General features: G+C 34.6%; 1 protein-coding gene across 14 annotated transcripts in view; it reads right to left on the bottom strand.

Moving 5' to 3' along the window:
* Positions 1-24032, bottom strand: part of RAPGEF2 (Rap guanine nucleotide exchange factor 2) — a 239437-nt gene that overhangs the window by 18004 nt on the left and 197401 nt on the right. For all 14 annotated transcript variants that reach the window (XM_082727766.1, XM_082727772.1, XM_082727773.1 and 11 more), the window contains 10 exons: positions 23204-23381; positions 16631-16767; positions 15835-15993; positions 9177-9329; positions 8736-8900; positions 5553-5660; positions 5262-5465; positions 5054-5162; positions 4346-4592; positions 320-477 (listed from right to left, as the gene is read on the bottom strand). In XM_082727766.1, the coding sequence (XP_082583892.1) occupies positions 320-477; positions 4346-4592; positions 5054-5162; positions 5262-5465; positions 5553-5660; positions 8736-8900; positions 9177-9329; positions 15835-15993; positions 16631-16767; positions 23204-23381 (1618 nt within the window). The remainder of the gene's footprint in view (positions 1-319; positions 478-4345; positions 4593-5053; positions 5163-5261; positions 5466-5552; positions 5661-8735; positions 8901-9176; positions 9330-15834; positions 15994-16630; positions 16768-23203; positions 23382-24032) is intronic.

Here is a 24032-nt window from a genome sequence, read left to right as displayed (position 1 = left end):
ATACTGAAAATCCCATTAAGCTAGCCTAAAATATTCCTTTCCCTCCATTTATTTTAGTATGACCTAGTAATAATCTGCATGATATGTGTTATCTTCATTTTATGAAAGAGAAAACAAATTCAGAGAGATTGATTTGCCATTGCCGTATCAAATTAGTCTGAAGAATAAAAAAGAACTGATTCCGGTTGTTTGAAATTTAGGGTTCATTCTGACTTTCAGCATTTGACATAATCCATGCCAAACCAAGAGCATAGAGCATTACCATTATGTTAGAAGCAAACAGATTGCTATAAGAAAACAAAAGCGGCGGGGGGCTCACCCGGAGTCGTACTGAAGTCTAAAATGCGGTGATGTGACTGCAACAAGTCGGGATTGCTGGATGACAAGGTTCCGCTGACGGGCAGTGCAGTGGGGATGTGCTTCGTCTGCCTTAACCCCACTATGCTGTCGTCCTGAGACTGACCAATCCCAATATCACTGAACAAAGAGGAAAAATCAGAAAATCAGTGATCTACAAGTGAAAAGGCTATAACACTCATCAATACGTAATAGATGCAAACCATAAATAAACCGTATTTCCTAAGACTTGCAGTTCGTTTAAAAGTACCATTAATAAATCTGGTTGAAAACAGCAAAAGCAAGTATAGCTTAAGTGTATCTAACTCAACTTATCATGTTGTTCCTTAAGCATATATTACTCCAAAATCTGTCTTTTTCACTAGACAATGCATAACAAATACTAGTAGTTTATCAGTATATTCAAGAGAAGATAATCTCTATTTACTCCTGGAAATAGACTTAAGAAAAAGCACATAGAAATGAGTGTATTCAGTCTCATTCAATTGATAATTTATGCATCAGAATGATAAATTATTTTAAAATCTAATTTTTAAAAACTGAAGAAACAGAGTAAAATGAACAGAGGGGAAAAGAAATCCAAACTGTCCTAATTTCATTCTCCAATGTTTCAGAGAAATAAAAGAGATCTCTATGGAGTGAGATGTAAAGAAACCCTGACACTGACACTATTTCTTAATTACACAAAGCATAAAAAAGCAAAGATGCATGGTGATATTTCTTAGCATCAAGGAAGAGGAAATGGAAATCCAATGACTCACTTTTAATTCTCTACTCAAAATTTCTAGTAAGACATTTACGTTCTCCAGAGAAATACTGCTTATTATTGATAGCTACGAAACTAGTGCCATTTGTAAAAAGTCTGTTACTGTGGACAATTCTTAAAAACTGATTTAATAACATGTAAAAATTATTTCTAGAATTGAAGGGTCAGCCGTTTTCAGAACAAAACATTAAAATAATAAGCATTGGACACACACGAAATAACTAGATCATAAGCAACTAATTTCTAGAAATAACTTAAAACAAGGAGAAAGAAAACTGTACTAAGGTTAGGTGTCCAAAGTAACATTAGATAATGTTATATTTAGTATCAATTAGGTTTTTAGACACTAGAGCTTGATCATAGTACCAACTATCTTAATGGCTGTGATTAAAAAAAATCTAGCTGCATTCTTTATTTTGAGAGGGGAAAGAATAGAAATTCTGTAGTTAAATAAGCAAGGATAAATTTTTTTCTTTTCAAGTCAACATAAAGATTTTAGTGTAAATTCTTCCAAATTCATAGGTAAGTACAATGACAAAATTCAATTTCAATTTAAACACATATTGGCATGCATTTAAAGACAAATATTAATGCTCTGTGAAACATTAAAACCTTCACATTATTAGTAAAGTTTTGTTTTTCATCCATATAAACCACCTTTTCTGCCAAAAAATCTCAGATAGAATCCATGACATGAGACAACTACTGTGGGCTCAGGCCAAAGATATAGCCAATTGGACTACTACTACCGCAAATAGCTAAAAATACCAGAGCTACCTTCTTAAGAAATGTTTCTCAGCAACATTTTAACACTGAAAATGAAGATCTAACTCTTGCCCCTCTCTTTTCCACAGACACGAGGCTACTCTTGGATTGAAACTACTTTATATTCAAGACTTAATTCAGAAATGTCCCTCTCTGAGCATATCTTGTTTCCTCTCTCCAACTCTCTCAGTTACCGAAGCTGTTTTTTGGCCTTTGTTGATTCTATAGTTTGTTGATTTAGTCCCTCTTTTCTCAGGATTCATCAGTCTTTCTCTACTTACCTTACAACCAGATCTGAATCCCATAATCCTCTTTCCTCTCCCTTTTCTTCCGCCTTTTTGTTCCCCCACTCCACCATGCCTATCCTTGCCAATTCGCATCATCCAGCATCTTAGCTGCAGTCGAATGCTCTACCCTGAGCTATACCCCCTTGCGTCATCCAGCATCTTAGCTGCTGTAATACTGACAGTGTTTGGTGGGGAAAGGAACCACAGTATATCTAGAAGATTTGTGTAACTGACTAGTGACTTTGTTTAAAAAGAAATCTTTGTGAACACATGCTAATTTCTAGAAGAGCGAAGTTTAAGTAGTAACTAGTATTAAACAAGTCTATCACACCATATAATAAATAGATCCTACACTTTATTGAGCCATCTTTTAAATATAATTTTTTAAAATTTCAGTTGCTTTATATATGTATGAATTATTTCAAATAATTTTCACAATAAAACCAAGAGCACAGAGCACTTAAAAGAGGCATACATGCTCATAAATACAAATTAAGATGTTTCCTCAGTGTTTCAAAATCTACACATCTTGATTACCTTCTTTTCCTTCTCCAGATTTTGAATATCTTTTTAAAATACACATAGAACAAAATTATACACAGTATTCTCATATTGTGTTCTTTGCCAATATCCTGTACTGTGGATGGCTTATATCCCAGTTCTTATGTGTCATGTTTCTATTAATACTTGCCAGGGTCATGCTGACTTTTATTTAACTTTAAGGTTCATATTTAACTCATGGTCAAATATGACTGGAGGATGTTTTAGTTATTGTGCTGCTAATAACTCTAGATTTAAGTAATTTTTTTGTCCACTTAAAAATTTGTTTTGTTTTTTTAATCTAGAATGGTCACTTTAAAAATCAGTTTCTATTTTCTGTAATGTTAACAGGCCTAATCCATCATTTATTAGAAACTTACTCAATATGCTTATCCTTAGGACTCTGCTGTAGAAATCTTTTTAGCTGATACAAATCCACCAATCCTTATAGTTCAGTGGGGACAACACAGGTTTGACACTCCCATCAATACTATATTTTGGGCCATGTCTCTCTAATCTGTGGATAAAATTTTATCTGAATTGGGATTTAAGAAATGTTTGATATAGTTCTGAATGTCTGTATCTACTGCTTCTCTAGGAAGACCCATTATTTTATCAAAGAAAGAAAAATAACCTACATGCTTTGAACTGATCTCTTATATCACTGTAGTTCAAGGAATATAAAATAAATGCATTTAGTATATCCATGTTATTTACTTATTTATTTATAAGTTATTAGCACGTGCACAAGTGATGTGCATGAGGGAAGGGGCAGAGAGAGAGAAACAAACAGACAGACAGGGAGAGAAGCAGACGCCTTGCTGGGCGTAGAACCAGATACTGCCAATCCCAGGACTCTGAGGCCACAACCTGAACAAAAAATCAAGAGGTGGAGGCTGAACCAACTAAGTTACCCAGGAGTATTACATCCAGGTTATTTAACATTAAAGACAAAACCCTTTGCTAATGGTAACTGAGTTTTATAAAAGATTTCTAGACTCAGAAGAAGCTACAATGAAGAAATAAGCAAGCAAACAGGCAAACAAACAAGACTTTAAAAGTGTGACACCTACAACTTTGTCTAGTCTGAGCTCCTGGCATAAATTAAGCACCCAAGGAGAGATTCAAGAATATACCTCACATTATGGACTGTAGAGCCCACTGAGAGAAAGGAGTTTTGTGCTTGGTTAGTGTTATCCTGGCAACAATTAAATAACTGAAAACAGGAAAAAAGAGAATGGCAAGGATGAAAAGTAGCAACAAAAGCAGCAAAGATTTGGTTGTCAAAAAGCAGATACTGATGGTAGAGAAGAAATCCAGAAACAAAGAAAAAGTAGCAAAAATAACTCCAAACCATGAGCGAAACAGGAGCAAACACATATTCTTAATTTTCTTATATTCAAGAAATTAAAAAAAAAAGTTCAAATGAGAAAGTGCTAATGAAGCTTGCGTCAGACAAGTAAGTGGCAAATATAGGAGATTAAAATCAATGTGGTTATTTAATATTGCTTCTAAGAAAGCTCAGCTATAAAGCTTAGAACATTTTTTAGACTCATGTGTAAACATTAACTATATCACTATCTTTACATATCATTTTAACACAAATAACAGAAAATTCATAGACACTTACTTATATGGTTTCTGTGGTAAGATACTGATCCGAGTCTTGTCAAGTATCTTTTTTAGCTTGTTCCTCCCTCCAACAGTATTGGCTTTACTTTTTTTATTTACTTTTTCAAGTCCTATCACCTGTTCTACATCTACAGCGAGATCTGGAATGGAGTAGCGACTGGCCTTTTTGATGTCTCCAATTTTAGGAAGGTGAGGGGCACCATTTCTTTTCTCTTCTGACAATCTTGTTAGAAGTTCTTTAAATACTAAAATGAAAAGAAACACACACAAAAAAATGCCCATTATAAGAAATGTAAGCAATTCAAAGGAAATTGTAGGATTTGGAAATAGGTAAGAAATAGACACTTCAGCTCTCAAAAACTATAATCCTACTGAAAAATACTGCTCCAATGAATGAATGACACCAAAAATCTGCTTTGTTAGGTTGCTCTACCACTTCCATTCAGAATAAGTTAAAATGCAGTGGTATTTATAGGTATTTAACATAATGGATGTTTAAAACATTTATCAATAATAATTTTTATGGTCCTCAAGTCAGATTGTGATTTAGAATGAATTATATGCATATATACATATGTATTTATTTTACTATATTTTGATTCTTATATTTGAAATATTACTTATAAAAATGTCTTTTTTTCATGATTAAGACCTAAATGTGATAAAGACCAAAAGGAGAAAAATGAAAGTATGCAAAACTACTTACCAAATAAATTGGTTTTCACAGTGATCGATAAGTGCGTGTTATTTCGAAGAATTTCCATGGCTTTTGACAGCTGAATATTTTCAAAGTTTTGACCATTTACTTCTAATATCTAAAAATAAAATTGTGAAATTTATTTCAGTATCCCAATTAATTGAAGGAAAAAAGACACCAATATTCACCCTTAAGTTTGGATTTAGAAATACTATACCTGATCCCCTCGTTTCAAGCCTGCTTCAGTTGCTTTGCTACCTGAATCTACACTATCAACAAAGATTCCAAATCCCTTCTCTGAGCCGCCAAGTAAGATAAAAGGCAAAGGAGCTTCTCGGGATGGTTTTGTTAATGTCATCAATCTTCTTTTTGCTTTAGCCGCACATGCAATATTTAACAGCCTTAGATGTCCACCCATTTTCTATAAAAGTTCAGAAAGAGTGGTTTCAAAAATAGGCTGAATTCAATGAACTTAAAATTGATCACTTTTTAAAATCACAAATATTACCTCTCTTTCCAGGTTATTTTCAAATTCTTCTAGAAATCGAGTCATTGCAGGATCTCCTTCAAAGTCATTGAAGTGATTATTCACCCACAATAATACTACCCGTGTAACCTGAAAAATCAATTGTTTTCAATAGGTTTTCTTCTTCTCAGTGCTAAAAATGTTCAATTAAAGTCATTTCAAAAAAGATATCTAACAAACAATTTACTTAATAACAATGGACAATAAACTAAAAATAAAACTCTTCACAGCAAGGATTTTACTCCTAAGAAAATCATCTTCTGAAAACATATAGATTATGAATACAGACTTTTTGTTATTTTGCCAAGAAGGGTTTTGTATCTGTGAAGGGTTGTACTTGTATCTTATTTACTCTCAAAACATACTTGAAATTGGTCATAATAAAAATAAAGCTATAATAAAACCAAAATAAATTAATACAAAAGAAGACAGAAACTATAAAATAACAGCAGAGGGCAGAATAGATAAAAGGAATGAATAGTATTAGGCCTACAAAGAGCTATAAGGGAACAAACTGTAAAAGGAAGGAACTAGCTGGGAGTTACTGGGAATTACATCTTACTTGCTGACATTAAATTTAGGAGACTTTTTGGTAGCTGGGTGGCTCAGTGGGTTAAAGCCTCTGCCTTTGGCTCAGGTCATGATCCAGGGTCCTGGGATCGAGCCCCACATTGGTGTCTCTGTTCAGCAGGGAGCCTGCTTCCCCCACCCCCTCTGCCTGCCTCTCTGCCTACTTGTGATCTCTGTCAAATAAATAAATAAGATCTTAAAAAAAAAAAAAAAAAGATCTCGGAGACTTTTAATATCTATAATTCTTCAGGAAAAATATGTAGCCTTTCTCACACGTTCACACTTGTTTTCACAGAGCCCTATACCTCCTTTATACAAATGCACAGTTATAGAATATTTGTGTTGTACCCAGTGAGAAGTATGTGACATTCATTAGACTCTAAGTTCCACGTGGACAGCTTTATCTGTTATGTTCTAAAGACATCCTTAAGACTCACTACAAAGCCTGGAAGAGAGTGAATTCTCAACAAAAGTTTACTAAATGGGGATGCCTGGGTCAGTGCTGGGCATGGAGCCTGCTTAAGATTCTCTCTCTCTCTCTCTCTCCTCCTCCTCTGCTCCCCACTGGTGCATTCTCCCTTAAAAGAAAAAAAAAGTACAACTGTGACTTTTTAAAGAAGATTTTATTTATTTATTTGACAGATATAGAGAGAGCACAAGTAGAGCAGCAAGCAGAGGGAGAAGGAGAAGCAAGCTCTCTCTGCTAAGCAGGGAGCCCGAAGTGGCACTAGATCCCAGGACCCTGGGATAATGACCTGGGCTGAAGGCAGCTGCTTAACCGACTAAGCAACCCAGGCACCCCTAATTGTGACTTTAAATATAAGAGTATTTGTTTTACTTATGAGTTTAATTTTCTAAATTTTAAATAACATAAAAGAAATTTTCCATAGAATTGCTTTCAAACATCTTAACTTTTTAATTAGAGTGAGAAAATTAAGCATTGTATTCTTTCAGCAGTAGAGAAACAAAAGTGATGGTATATAGTTAATTTTTTTTTTAAAGATTTTATTTATTTAAGAGAGAGAGGGAGAGCATGGACAGGGGAGGGAACAGGTAGAGGGAGAAGCAGTCCAACAGAGGGCTTGACCCCAGAACCCTAGGCAGATACTTCACTGAGCCAAAGGCAGACATTTCACTGACTGAGCCACCCAGGTGCCCACAGTTAATTTTTTAAAAGATATTATTATTATTTTTTTAAAGATTTTATTTATTTATCAGAGAGAGAGAAGGGGAGAGAGCGAGCACAGGCAGACAGAATGGCAGGCAGAGGCAGAGGGAGAAGCAGGCTCCCCGCTGAGCAAGGAGCCCGATGTGGGACTCGATCTGGGATCATGACCCGAGCCGAAGGCAGCTGCTTAACCAACTGAGCCACCTAGGCGTCCCTTTAAAAGATATTATTTTTAAGGAATCTCTACACACATCGTGGGGCTCAAACTTACAAGCTCAAGAGTCACATGCTCTTCTGACTAAGCCAAACAGGGACCCTGGTATATAGTTAATTTTTAACTACAGTTAAAATACTATTTATAGTTAATATATACTTAGGAGTCAAGTTTTGATATTTATATTAATTTTTGCTCATTTACTATCACTGTTGTCCATTTTTCAAGTTTAGGAAACCCAGAAGATTACCTCTCTTGAAACTGTATCTAACATAAAACCTTTTCATAAAATTAAAATTTTGCAGCTAAGAAGCCAATTTAAAGGTCTTACTAGCCTATCAGAGGTTAGAAAATGGAGATTCATAAATCATAAGTTGAATACTACCAAATACCACCACCAACAAATAACTTTTAAGATGTAATATGTGTTAAGAGGTATTAAGTGAATTGAGTCAAGGACTACAAAAAGAACTTTACTTCTATTATTCCTATTCACAATAACCCCAAAAGGCTGCTAATTATTCATTTCAAAGTAAATAAGTGATTCTCAGGAAGGTCAGATGACACATAAAGTACATGGCAGAGTTAACACTCAAACTAAGTTTTGACAGCTGGAGAGTTTGGCTCAGTTGTAAGCTTAGGACTCTCGGGATATGAAATGAAAAGCTTCGCTGTCCTAATGATTTCTCTAAGGCCACAGAACTAGTTAGTGGCAGAACCGGCAGGAGAACTTGGGCGCTTTTCACTGTTGGTCTCCTGTTCTGGATCTTCCCACCTGTCTTCCCCAGTCTGTCTCATGTAAGTTAGACTCACAAGGAAAGGAAACATTGAGTACAGGCAAAAATTAACTCTCACACCTCATAAAAGTATGTAGTTTATAATCTAATCTGGTCTTGACAGAGCTCTCAGGAGCTTATACAGGAATCTGTTCAGAATTGTTTTCCTGGGGCCTACCGACCAGCAGTGCTTATAATAAAATGCTGCTTGGGTGCCAATTTAAAAATTGTAACGGACCATTTGCCTAAGTAAAGAATGCAGATTCCAATGGAACTCAGGAGTTTGGGGGTTGCATCATTTTGGGGGGTTAAAAAGTACATTCTATTATTCCATTAAAATAATTTGAACATTATTGGTGCGACAAATATTAAAGTATCCTTAAGTTTATATCTGAATATTTCATATTTAGAAGCCAAACCAGAATATATTTTCTAACCTTATCCCTGAGGCTCGGGTCATTAAACCACTCCAATAACTTTTTGCCCACTTCCATTGGGCTAGAAAGAAAAGTCCTATAGGTCAACAGGAAGTCCTCTATGAATGTTGGGTCCACCACCGAATGCTCTTCCACTAAATGCATTGTTAATCTCTCTGAGGTGCCCTGTAACAAATAAAAGATTTAATCACTATCCTGCATAAATACCATATATATGGTACCTTAATTCCAAATTTTCAACATAAGATGAACTGGGTAGTAATATATACCACAATTTATAAAACTGCTGTTCATCAGGCAGTATAAAGATTTTTCTTAACAACTGATAACTTTTAAGAGAAATTATACACAAAAATGTGGCATGTGGAATCTTGAGTGGTCAAAACTAACTGATACTACCAAAAAAAATCCTCTCACAAGATGGAGGCATTTCAGTCTTACCTTGATGACGATGTGCCCCTTTCTTGTTCCGGTTCTATCGAGTTCTCGGTGTTCTTTTACCATAACAATTTCTCCTTCCTCCTCAACTTTTTGCATGTTCTTTTCTACTTGGTTGAGGATACGGCAGTAATCTTGCTGGGCTATACAGACAAACTGGAATAAAATGTAAGTCACATGTTACTGATGAAGTGCTTGCAAGAGACCTAGCTGTACTAATAATTCAGTGTTTTAATTATTTAACACTGACATTTTTCCACGTCTTTTCCATACCCTCTAAATGAATGCAGTAATGAACCTTAATCAGACTTCTCTACTTTTTAATGTATTTCTTCCTTGGCCAAAACAAGTTTCATTTTTAGCATATTTATATGTACTTTATATTAAAAATCCTAACAATTTTAAAAATCAGAAGATAAAATTAGAAGAATTCTTTTTCATATGCCTCTTCTTTGATGGTGGAATCTTAGGAGGGAAAATTTAAAAACATAATTGCCATTTAGTGGGTTTTACAAGTTAGAAAAGATTTTAAAAGCAACAATTTTAAAATAAAGATGGTTTTAATAAAATATCAAAATTCAAAGACACCCTGGAATAGATATTATAAATTTGCTAATTATATTGATAAGAAATCAGTTTAGAAAATTTATTCAACTGTAGCCCTGAAACAAATACATTACATGTTAATTAAAAAAATAAATTAAAAAGTTTATTTAAAAAAGTCCACAAAACAAGTCACCTACTTGTTAAACTTAAGTCATTATTCTTTGTAACTAAGTATTAAGAATAATCCTTATTCTTAAAAAAAAATTAAAAAATAATATGCACATCAAGCCATCACCCCAAATATAAAGAATCTCAGGGCTTAGGGCAAACCATTAAATTACATTTCTCAATGATTTTAAAAAGAAAGTGAAGAATGAATTATACAAATCATTTATTGCATAAAATAACCAGAAACCAGTGAGGAGGAGATAAGAGTTAGATTCTAAAGTAAGAAAGAATTGAATTTTGAAGAATTGTATTCTCATTTTGCAAATGAAAAAAGCAAGGACTTTTCTTTTTCTCCTTTAATGTGAAAAGATTTTTTTTTAAATTTTAAAATTTTTTATTTTTTATAAACATATATTTTTATCCCCAGGGTTACAGGTCCGTGAATCGCCAGGTCCACACACCCCACAGCACACGCCCCCCAATGTCCATAACCCCACCCCCCTTCTCCCAAGCCCCCTGAAAAGATTTTTCAAAAAAGGGGGGATGGTTAAATTACAGCATATAGAAGATAAAATATGACACAGCCATCCAAAGTCATATTTTCACAGAATATTTACAGTTTGAGCTTAATGTTCATAATAGCATATTAATTTTTTTAAAAGATGCAAAACCAAATGTTGTAATAACTATAATGAAGACAACATGATCATCATCATTTTGTGGTAGCCTTACAGGAACTTTCTCAATTTATCCTCCTTATCATCCTATAATGAAGGTAATACTATTATCCTCTTTGTACAGATGAAGAAACATCTGTACCAACAACCTGCTGATTTGCCCAGGGTCTCATAGTTACACACGTGCTAATCAATCAATCAATCGATAATATATATATATACACATGCACATCAAAATCTTGGAGTGAAATATAACAAAGTGTTTAATCACTATTGTTTCTGAGCAGTGCAAATTTTAAGTGACTTTCATTTTATTTAAAATACTTTTCTATATTTTCCATACTTTCTGTATAATCAGTAAAAATTTTTTAAAAGAAATAGCAGTGCTTCATACTTGAGAAACAGCATATTACAATTTTTAAAAAGATTTTATTTATTTATTTGACAGAGAGAGAGAGAGAGAGAGATCACAAGTAGGGAGAGAGGCAGGCAGAGAGAGAGGGGGAAGCAGGATCCCTGCTGAAAAAGAGGGCCCTCCCCAGAGAGCCCAATGTGGGGCTTGATCCCAGGACGCTGAGACCACAACCTGAGCCAAAGGCAGAGGCTTAACCCACTGAGCCACCCAGGCGTCCCAGCATATTACAATATTAAGTTCCTGTCAGAGCTAGCTGATAGAATCCCATTAATTTTTCAATTAAGAACTTGGAATCAAAAAGTTAAAATGAAAAAGACAGGCTTTTCTTGTAATTACATATAGTTTAATTTTTTTTTTTTAAACCTTAAAAACAAAACACATTTCTGTAACATTGACCACAGGTGTATATATGTTTTAAAATCTGTGGTCCTTAGTTCCTTGTCTCAAAATAGTTAATTTTTTTTTTTTAATAGAGCACCAAAATTGCTTGCTCTCTACGCCTCCAAATAATGTCAGGTGACCTTTTCTTATACTCAGTTTCAGAGAAAATAATTACAAATTGTATTTTCTCATTTATCTCCTAAAAAAAGAAATAACATCTATGAGTTAAAAGGAGTAACAGAGAAAAGAATGCTTTTAGAAGAGAACATACTAAAATTAACATTGACTAAGTTAAACTGATTTAAGGAAATTAGAATAAGCTTGTTTTGAAATGCTTAATGCCTAGAGAGACATTTTTGCTATTTCTTCTGTACCAAACTGAAGAGTATCACCCAAAAAGAAAATAAAACCCAACTGAATTTCTAATATGGCCACATATATTTAAAAAGAAATACATTTTAAATGAAAACATTTATCTACATTTTTATTAGCAGTTTTAGTTTTGCTTTAAGAAGTTTGTAGATCTAGGGGCACCTGGGTGGCTCAGTTGGTTAAGCAGCTGCCTTCAGCTCAGGTCATGATCCCAGCGTCCTGGGATGGAGTCCCACATCGGGCTCCTTGCTCGGCAGGGAGCCTGCTTCTCCCTCTGCCTCTGCCTGCCTCTCTGTCTGCCTGTGCTCGCTCTCACTCCCTCTCTCTCTCTGGCAAATAAATAAAAAATCTTAAAAAAAAAAAAAAAAAAGAAGTTTGTAGATCTAATAAATTCATGTGTAAAACATAATTTTAATTGGTCTGATGAAGCCAGATGAAAAATTGTAAATTATGTATATAATTTTTTTGGTAAGGTTTTATACTTTCAGATAGCTGTTAACACATGATAACACCTTGACTTTCTGATATAAAATAAAAATTCAAACAAGATTTTGCTTGTACAAGGCCAAAGGCAATTCATATTGGAGGATTGGTTTTGTGGCATAAGACATCACAACTGGTATGTAGAAGAAAAATTACAGATGTTGAAGGGATGAAGTAAAATTAAGCTTCAACCCTAATACAGTATTGTTAATTTTCAATGTATCCAGGCAACTTTCTCTAAAACTACTTAAATTCCAAGTGTCAGTTTCCATGGTCTCTGAAAAAGGTGTGTTTAACAGGTTTACCTTAACAGGTTAGATCTATTTAAACTGGGGCACTTTGCTATCTGTAAGGAAAGTTCATACTTAATTGTTCACACAGGTATCCAAGTATTCATTGAAGGGTGTAGGGCAGGGTATTAAGCAATGCCTGATGTGTCACTGGCAGGCCTAAGACAGGTAGTGGGGAAGGAAAAAGGAGAAGGAAAAGGAGAGTAGGAGAGTAGAGGAGGAAGAAAGGAAGAGGGATAGGAGGTGAGAAGAATAGAAAAAGGCACGTATGGGAAACGGAAAACCATTACCAATCACTAAGTACCTATATGTGTCTATATATTGCTCTGCTTTTATCCTTCAAACAGGACAGGGGAAGAAGTATAGACAATGGAAGGAAAGAACTGAAAGAAGAGCATACAAAGGAGGGATCTGGAGCAAAATACAACTTTGAGCATGTCTTGGGATCCAAATAAACAAAAATAAATGTTAAGGTTAGTCCACTCATCATAAGCCACTTAGTCTTATTATGAACTCAACTTAATAATCACATTACCCAATGTTTATTTTCAGAACCCACTGCAATGTAAGAAAATTAAGACCAGTCCTAGACGAAGTTGCTTCTTGGTAAAGAGAACACCATTTTTGTTCATTTCATTCAATAAATATTAATTCCTATAGTGTGCTCAGGAGAATGATATAAACTTATGGAGGCCATCTTATGGTTGAATGAAAATATGATTCTCACTCTTTCCTCCACCTCCTCTAACAAGAGGAATGGTCTGACATGTTACTTTCTGAGGGATGTATGACATTTTAGCAGAAATACACTGAACTTCTAGATCAAAACAAGCATTTACATTAAACGGTCTAACTTTTATTCTCCATCCTTGTTTTACTGCTGAGGGAGTGAATGTCAGATGAGTCAGTGGAGGTATAAGCCTGATTCTTGAAACCCCTGATTTAACATGTTCCTTTTATAGTGGCTTAGAGTGGAGTGGAGTGGAGGAAAGAGACTATCAGGCAGATACCTCACCTTTGACCTACTTTGTATATCTGGCAACCTCGTATCAGGATCTATGAGTCTACGTATTTTATTATTTTTTTTTTAAGATTTTATTTATTTATTTGACAGACAGAGATCACAAGTAGGCATAGAGGCAGGCAGAGAGAGAGAGAAAGGGAAGCAGGCTCCCTGTGGAGCAGAGAGCCCGATGCGGGACTCGATCCCAGGACGCTGAGATCATGACCTGAGCCGAAGGCAGCGGCTCAACCCACTGAGCCACCCAGGCGCCCGAGTCTACGTATTTTAATCAGAATTTTCTTTTGGGTCTACCTTGCTAACACTGGGTTTCCCACTAATTCCTCATTCAGTAAATGGATTAGACTATATTCCTTGACATCTACTTTCTCTTCCTTTTCCAGAACTCCCAGATAAATATTAAATGTTACCTGGTATATTTGATATTTCTGAAGCACTCTGTAATACTCAGCCATATAACATTTTAATCAATTATTCTAATACATTTCTATGCCTCTAATATCATTTCAGTTCTATGATTACAAATTTCTAGCAAAAGTGGCTGGCCAATTAAGACATATTAATGTAATCAATGAATTCTCAGAAATAAAGTTGCTTTTTAACCTGCCCTTTATGGGCAGAAACTCTGACTAAAATGCTCCAGTAATGCCAACATGTCCCAGAGAGGAACTGATAAGAGATAATAGAATGGGGAAACCTTTAACAAATTTCTAGTTTTTTTAGACTAAGTATGGCTTTATTATTTTTGGAAGTATAGTTCCAGAGCTGAAAAATCATACATGATTGCTTTTACAAACACATTGCCAGGCCAAATAGACTTCAAGATTTACCTACCATTTTGTTTTCTTCTATTATGCTAAATAATTGAGAGTTGACTATATTTAGAATGTTCTTCTGGCCTTACTATTCAAAACAATGAACACAGCCATTTATTTTTTTCTCTACAGTGCTTACTGAAAGAATTATTTGGCAACATTATTTAGATTCTCTAGGTAAGATCATTTTATTTATAGCCCATGGTCATTTTCTTTTTTGGTAAGTAAAATGCTTAAAATGAAAATATAAATGGGTACTATTTTACATTTATCAGACACAATAAAAATTCAGTGATGTTCTTTCAGAAAAAAGTATACTCAGATGTATTTCAGACTACAGACTAATAAATACAATGAGCACTTAACTTTAATTAGTCTAAGTCAAATCTTTGGGTTTGTTTATATTAAAATATTTTATCTTTCAAAGACTTCTTTTTTCAGAAGAAAACATAAATAATAAAAACTTGGTAACACAAGTATCTTAAATTTATTTCTTACTTATACAAAGGTTACCAATTATAATCAATTTAATTATAATCTAAATCTAACTAAAATCTAAATTTCACATTTGGTCTCCATATTTTCTCTAGTCTTTTATTAAATGCTTTTAAATAATGAATATTAACATAATATCAACACTAACATTTTTCTTTTGCTATCAACTATTTTCTTTTAATTAGCAATTACATTTTTACTAGCAAGTTCTACTGATTCATACTATGATTAATTTACATGACTTCTAAATCAATTCCTTATTTTGTAGGTATTTAAATAAAAACACTGGGATGCCTGGGTGGCTTAGTTGGTTAAGTATCTGTCTTCCACTCAGGTCATGATCCCAGGGTCCTGGAATTGAGCCCCACATCTGGCTCCTTGCTCAGTGGGGTGCCTGTTTCTTTCTCTGCCTGCCGCTCCCCCTGCTTGTGCTCGCTGTCAGACATATAAATAAGATCTTAAAAAAAAATAAGATTCTGAAAATAAATAAAAACAATGCATAACTGTATCACATCTTTATTAATCTACTTATTTCTTTTCATAACAGATGTTTTACTGCTATATTTTTTTATGAACAGATTATAAAAATATTAATGAAAAATTTAAAATATTATGTTTATAGAAACTTTTAATAAAAAATATATGTAACACCTAGTTATGCAGGGTCCAAATAACTTTATTTATTTATTTATTTTTTAAAGGAAGCTCTGTGTCCAGTGTAGGGCTTAAACTCTTGTTCTGAGATCAAGAGTCACATGCTCTATGGACCAAGACGGCCAGGTACCCTGAGTCCAAACAACTTTAAGGAAGATTAATATTTAATTTCCTGGGGCATGATAACACTAAAAGTAATAGTACTAATTTAAGATATTATTTATAACTCTAAAAAATGACCTATTTATATAGGCAGAAAAATCTTACCCCAATGACATATAGATGTTAAGCACAAAATATACATTTTTTTTTTCAAAATATATAGTTTTAATGATATTTCATACCTGGCAGTCATCCACTTTCGTTCTCATTACTCCTTTCATGTATTCTTTGTCCATGGTAGGAGAGACACCGAAACTATTTCCCATACATAATATTTCTGCTTTTCCATCTGGATAAGTTACTTCCACAGAACCATTCAGAATCACTGACCAGGAATCCAGCTAATTAAAAAAAATGAAGACAAAGCAGATAATCATGGTCATGCAGCTATTAGTGCTAGAATGGTTCCTACAAATGATTTAGCAGATCTTTCACCTTAAGGATGGAATAATTCAAGGAAAATGAACTGTTTACTAAACTCAAAGAACAAGGAATAAAGCAAAGCACAGCACAGATCTGTGTTTTCCACACACCTAGCAAAGGGTGCTTATTCTGCTCTTTTTAATTTGACCTCGGACGCTTTTCTCTAAGTAACACAAGGAAAAAGAATTCTTCTGCTCCCCAAAACATATGTAAGTAATATCAAATGATCACCATTGTCTCAATAAGATCATTTTGTTCTGACAAAAGGCATATTATGAACATTCAAAGTTACAAAAATCTAAAAGTTAATACATCAAAGTATTTCTATCAGTATCATATGAAATATTATTATAAGAAATAGTGGATTTGGAATACTTTGACATAACAATAAGTATATCATAATTCTTGAATTATTCAAATTATTGTTGCTTATTTTTTTAAGAGGAAGAAATAAGAATTTTTTTGTGTATATTTGTGTATATTTTTGCGCATAACAGCAAATTGTTGAGAGACCCTCAAACAGAAACTTTTTAAGTGGTGGCAATGTTCACTGACCTCTTCACCATCATTTAACACTATGGTCCCAGCTCTTTCCACCACTGCAAACACCATCACGGCACAGAGTTCTCGTCTCACCGACATTGTCATATTGGCAAAAGCAGGCAACTGGTGCATAAATTCTAAGAGTTGTTCTGAAAGGCAAAAGATATTGTAAACATTACAACTTTTTTAAAAGCAAACATTCAAAAAGAATGCTTTAGGGTTCTTTTTAAATGTCCTACAAATGTGCCCACTGGAAAATATAATTACTTCAATTATTGTTAGTACAAAAGTTGGATTTCTTGCAGGTATACCAAGAATTGTCACTGTGGAAATGGTGACATTTACTTATTGATTTAGGAACAACGTATACACTATAATTCAAATTCTAATGGGAATGAAGAAATTAACAAACTTCAAATGGGAAATTTCTATTGAAAATGAACTATGATCTTAAGGCTAATTAAAGCTGAAATGAAATAAAGCTCTGAGAATTCTGCAAAAAGTCAGTAGGTCTATTCTAGTGTCTTTTGGGCAAGTAGATGTCCAAAACAGCAGAAATAACCTCTCTTAATCTAAAGCTAGTCCAGGATTTAGAATTCAAAGGATAAATTTGATGAATGAAGACAAACCTATCAAAATTAATCAACTAAAAAAATTTACAACATTATGTGAGAAATACAAATGGAAATTGATATATTATTTTTTATTCCACAGACAGGCCAAAAAAGAGAAAAGTATGAACACTCTTCCTATTGGTAATGCTGTGGAGAAACAGCTTAAACTTTGATGCATTTCTAGCTGTTGACAAGATGGATGACTTCATAGTCTTTTCTAGTCCTGTGGTCTCTATTTTTAATTTTCTCTATTATTAGGTACCTTTACTAACTACTTACTAAATGCTTTCCTTACTCTTCACTATGGCTCCATGAGGCACATGTTTTCTTTCTCATTTCATAGGGGGGAAGCTGGCTCAAAGTCTTATAATTAGGGGGTGGCAGTGATATGATTCAGGACTGCCTGCCTGCCAGAGCTTCTGATGGACATTATAAGTAGTGATAAAGAACACAAGGTGAATGGCAGACTTCATTTGAATACTTATTAGTTCTATTACTTTGGAAAAGCTGACTAATTCCCTTAAGCATGTTTCTGTCATTTGTGATAGAACAATATATAGTTGAGACAATAATATGAAATAGAAATAAAATAAAGTCCTTAGCACAGAGTAAATAATAAATAAGAACTGCTATTCTTGTCATTATTATCATATATCATTCAAACTTTTAGCTATTCTGGTACATTTTTCTTGTCTTCATATAATGAAACTGTCCCTATGCATATTCCATCAATCTGTTAGGATTTAGTGACATATTTTACGTTTTCGGATATACAGTAGCTTGTTAATTGCAAAAACAACACAGAATAGAAAGATATATTCTGTGAAAACATTACATTTCCAGAAGGTCAGACTAAGTGTTCTTCTCTGGTCCAGCTGGATAATGTCTCTTCTGATTAGACCCTATGTCATCCCTCCTGTGTAAGACTTTTTATAACACATGGTAGCTTCAGAATCAGAGTAACAATGGTAGGTGGTACTCAGCGTTCTTAAACCTGACCCAGACTGCCATGCCAAGAAATTAATTTACTGTTGCAAACCAGCACTTTTTTTTTTTTTTGCAACCAATATTTAAAAAAAAAAAGAAAAAGAAAAAGAAAAAGGAATCAAAGCACATCACTTACAAAATGCATTCTGTTTAATGAAACTTTTATTTCTGGAATGAGTAGGTGCATTTGTGTCATGCCATAAAGTATATCTATTCCTGGGCACAGTGATAAAGCAATTTCTAATGCTACTTCAAGAGGTGATCCACACATCTATTATATATGGGAGGTAAGAATCATTGTTTTACAAATGCATGGGCCTTTTGATTTGAAATATAAAGGCCAATGTATAAAACCCTGGTTCTCTGACTCACCTATCACTGTTAATTCTGCAGTTACCAGCTCTGCTTTCTTCAGCTATCAGTCGCCTACCCCTCACCATAAGGTATAGAATATTATCTATAGAACACATATTTTGCTTTTCCCCCCTCCCCAATTGATACTGAATTTCCTTGGACAAATGAAGATTTATGGTCTTAAGAAAATATGGGACTACAAGTTGTCAGAAATGTCTTAAATTTAACATAATATGTTTAGGCAACAATAAGTCAAATCACAACCACATATATGACTGAAGAATATGAAACTTATGAATATAAAGTATAAAAATATATTCAACTAGGGACTCCTGGGTGGCTCAGTTAGTTAAGCATCTATCTGCCTTTGGCTCAGGTCATGATCCCAGGGTCCTTGGATTAAGCTCCGTGTCAGGCTCCCTGCTCAGCAGGGAGCCTGCTTCTCCTTCTGCCCACCCCCTATTCATGCTCTCTCTTGCTCTCTCAAAATAAATAAATAAAATCTTTACAAAAACATATTCAACTAATACTTGTTATAATGATTTGAAATATCTTGCGTAGAAACTATTCTTCATATTTGGAAGATTCCTGTTCATTAGTGGGTCATGAAATCAAGTTGTGCTATATGAATAATGACTAACATTAAAAAAAAAGATATGATAGGATAGGAAATATCTGTGTATCACACATAATATAGATAAATAATAAAAAGAGAGAAAAATAATTATAGTCATGTACATGATTCTTTAGCCTCAGTTGAAAAACTAAAAATAAATACATGCTTAGCCAGATGATATCTAAGAGTTTTTGACTCTCAAAGATTCAATAATGGTATTTCTGGTTTTGCAGTAACTTCTGTTTATTACACTGGAGAATTAGAGCAATTAAAAAAGTAAAAAAATTTCTATCATAACCTTCAATAAATACATAAATATGAAATGAAGCATTTGGCTGTCAGGACTCAACATAAACTCTGGTAATGCCATAGGGATCACACAGACGTTAAGGAATTCCATCTGGGATGAGTAAAAAGATAGTTTCTAGGACATGGAAAGCAGCAGTCATGGATTGGAGGACTACTTTCTTCTATATTGCTTGGAAAAATCTATTAGAATCACATATTAACTAATACTATTTTATCTTATTAGGAAAGGAATACTTCTGCTCATGAAAAAGCCATTTTTAAAAACTTTTTTTCTAGTAAGTGTGACATACAGAAAACCCAGATAATCAACTTACAGACATCATAAGCTACATCAGTATAGAAATTAATTTATCTTATTTGCTTTGCTTTAATTTTGTGTAAGAAATGATTACTATTAAGTTTTGTTTTGTTTTAACCTGTGGAGTTTTTTTTTTTTTCTTTTTTAAAGATTTTATTTATTTATTTGACAGACAGAGATCACAAGTAGGCAGAGAGGCGGGCAGAGAGAGAGGAGGAAGCAGGCTCCCTGCCGAGCAGAGAGCCCGATGCGGGACTCGATCCCAGGACCTTGAGATCATGACCTGAGCCGAAGGCAGCGGCTTAACCCACTGAGCCACCCAGGCGCCCCCAATCTGTGGAGTTTTTTGGTGGTATGTTGAAGGGGAGGAAAAAGAATTCTTTGGAAGAGATCTTGGAAGTGGGTCTCTACGCTAATGTGTCAAGGCATCAAAACAAAAAATTGAATTTACAACCATTCACAGTAATTGAGGACCTACAAAGGTATGAGTAATTGAGGACCTACACAGGTATGAGTTGGAGGGCATAAATCAATAAAGTCCCTTCCTTCAAAGCACTGAAACAAAGCACTGAAACACACCCAAGAATCTATGGGAATCCAAAAGCAATTTTAATTCTTGCAGTTTTTGGGGTTTTTTAAAAAATATTTTATTTATTTATTTGACAGACACATCACAAGTGGGCAGAGAGGCAGGCAGACGGAAAGGGAGAAGCAGGCTCCCCACTGAGCAGAGAGCCTGATGCGGGGCTCGATCCCAGGATCCTGGGATCATGACCTGAGACAAAGGCAGAGGCTTTAACCCACTGAGCACCCAGGCGCCCCAATTCTTGCAGTTTTTAAAATATGATCAATTTTAGCAATTTCATTTGATTCAACTTAGAATCTCCCCCCAACCTAGATACACCATCCCTTCCCCCTTTTTTGTGGGGGTAGAGGAAGGTGAGGAAGGTGGTTAGGAAGAGATGTATCCAGAGAAAGCATCAATTATGTAAAAGGTTGTAGTTTATATGAAACTAAACTAAATATAACTATATACTGGAAGGTGAGTTAGATTTAATAAAAGAAACAGCTAAAGGGCTAAAGAGTTCCCACATGTGGTTCTGTTTTGCGGAGTTAGAATATAAGATCTTACAAATCTCTTGTAGGCGAAGTATTTATTAGGTCTTATCTTTAATAATAATGGTTTATTATTTTAGTTAATAGTATATTGAAAGAAGCAAGCATCAGAATCTTCACAGCTTACAAGTGAATTGTTATTCAAATAAATGTTATTCACTGGAGATTATATCAACAAGTCCATTAAGAAAAAAGATAGCTTTGTATTCTTCTGTAGTAATCAGCATAGCTTTTGCTTTCCAGAAATTGTGGAAGCTTCTTAGATATGAAGTGAAAATTTTAAATTTCCAGGAATGACATTTTTAATAGTCATTATTTTCTTCCATAACTATACTAAAATGAACATATTCAAAAAGATGATACATTAACTTACAAAAGAATAATTTCCACATCAATCTGTTCATAAGCAGTGTTCAACCTCATTAAAAATATCTGAACAAGGATTTTGGATTAAGATGGCAAACTGAACACACTTCCAACTTCACTTTCTCTTTAAAACTACAATAGAAAGATTTGTGTAAAGAAGTCGGCAAGGACAAAGAGAATAGGACAGTGAAGTACAACTTTGGACGCTGGAAACCAAATGCATGTGTATGTGGTATCAGTCATGAGTGAGTGAAATCCACTGTTTTCAGCAGATAAAAGAGAACCACTCTCATTTATGCTGCAGAACCCTCAAAACCCTCAAAAGACTTACAAACTGTCAGTACCTTTGGAATGGGAGTAGAGGCGGTAGAGAATGAAATGGGCTGGCATCAGGGATGGAAGTCTGTGAAGCCATTAAGTACCCTCCTCCACCAGAAATTATCCAGAAAGGATTAACACAGAACACATGCTTTATTGGGGGCCACAGACCCAGGTGACTTCCACTTTCACTTCCTTCAGGTCAGAGCCCTTTAAAAGGGGCCATTCCATTACAGCCATTCCATCCTGTTCAGTTTATTCCCCAACCTCCATCACTTCCTAATCCCCACTTTATTCTTCAGATTGCAACAGAGCAAGGACCTTAACTGCCTTGCCCCCAACTGAGTTACCAGGACCTAGAAACATGTTCAGTACATCCAAGGTGCTTAATCGTATTAGCTGAATAAATTAATGGTTACCAACACGTGATATTCAATTCCTGTAAATTTTTAAATTACATTTTAAATGTCTAGCCCTAGTTGTTGGGTTTTTCTTCCTTAATTTTCTAGCATATGTATATGGTGTAAATGGCAAAAGATTTTCTTCATGTTTGTTTCCCTCAAAACACATGCAACTGTCCACTCATAACTATGCCCGTGCGGTCCTATATCTAATCCCAATAGATCCAGTTTCTTGAATTGGTCTTCAAATATATATTGGCCCCAAAAGAGTTGGCACAGTGGTAGGAAAGATAATCTGGCTTAGCCAAAGGTGGTTACAGATTCCCGGCCTGTGGTGGAGAGAAAATGCTCAATGAAGTTGCTCTGACTCCTAGTATTCTAAGGAAGAAGCTGGAGTGCAGAAGGCTCACTCAAACACTACACGGTTATTATATTGTCAGCTCTTGCTCTGATAGAAATGTGGGTAAAGGGAACTTCAGGGGGGCACCTGGATGGCTCACTCATTAAGTGTCTGCCTTCAGCTCAGGTCATGATCCCAGGGTGCTGGTATCAAGCCCCGAATTGGGCTCTCTGCTCAGCAGGAAGCCTGATTCTCCCTCTCCCACTCCCCCTGCCGCTGTGTCTCTCTCTGTCAAATAAATAAAATCTTTAAAAAAAAAAAAAAAAGAAAAGGGAACTTCAGGGATCAGGAAAACAGACACAAAGCCACTTAGATTTCTAACTTTAGACTGTACTTCAAGTCTCAACAACCCACAGCTCACAGGCTGCTAACTTGACATGTCATAGTTTCTCTCACTCAGTCCCATCTTTGTATGGAGCCACAGGAGAAGCAAACATGACAACTTTACCAATTGTCATTGACTAGTATTTACATACAGAAAACATGAGCTTAATAGGAATAGTGCTCACAAGAAAAATAATAGAAGTAACACTGGAAGACTACTTTTTCTTTTTCTTTTTTTCCATAATCTAAAAAGGGGCTCAGCAGGAAGGGCTGTAATTAGGAAGTTTTATTACTTGCACACTCCAGAACATAACTTAATAAAATTTATTTTTTTCAACAAATAATAGTTACTATTTATGCAAAGGGAAATTTATAAATTAATTACTTTTTAGAGCTTACTATTCTTGGGCTCTATTTTATTAGATCATTTTACCCTAAAATTTTAAAATTGCTCTTAGATTCATTTTCTCACCCAAACTTACCAATGTCATCATCCGTCCTGTCAATTGGATCCTTCTCTAGACAGTCTCTCACAATGTCCCTACTCATCAGAGGATCCGACGCCCTCTCAATGTCTTCTTCATCATCGTCATCCTCAGAATCCACTGCTGTTTCTGGCAACCCACTCAGGTCCATATCACCAGCCTCACTTTCTGTGGCCTTAGAAGAGACCAAAACAGTATTTTTTAATTATCTTAAGTAAATCTTTTGTACTCAAAGGAAATAAGAACAAATCTAATTTGAAATATTTAAGTTTTAGTATATTTTAGTATACTAACTTGTCTATAACTAAGCATGTATTCAATATCAATATCAAGAACCAGGAACCAGCACTATGTAAAAGGAATTACTTCAACAAAATAGGAGTGAATTTATATATTACATTTCTAGTTACAATTAATGATCTTATCTCAATAATTCTGATTTACCTGAGCTATCATTTGTACTTGAAATAGACTAAAGAAAAAGACAGTGTTTGGTTTTACTCTATTTTTCAAAGAGAATGGCTTAAGCTAAGAATTTAAGGTTAACAAGTGATTTTGAGCAATTCCTTCCCCAAAAGAATAGGTGTGAACTTATTAACGCCAAGACTGAACAATTTCTTTCCTATTAGACAGTCCTTATGGAAAAGTGAATCATAAATCAAAGGTAACTTGGTGAGTATGTGAACAAACATTAACATTTAGTGTGACTATCCCAATGTCCACTCTCCAATTATAAATTACCAAAAAATATTAAAAGACCATATGCCTACTGGTAACACATTCTTTCTTCATTCCTCAACACAGGTGACTGTATATCGAATTCCAA

This window comes from Mustela nivalis (genome assembly GCF_964662115.1).
Source record: "Mustela nivalis genome assembly, chromosome: 4".
Taxonomy (NCBI): Eukaryota; Metazoa; Chordata; class Mammalia; order Carnivora; family Mustelidae; genus Mustela; species Mustela nivalis.
Note: the sequence above shows the minus strand (reverse complement) of the source record. Positions and strands in the feature narration are given on the sequence as shown.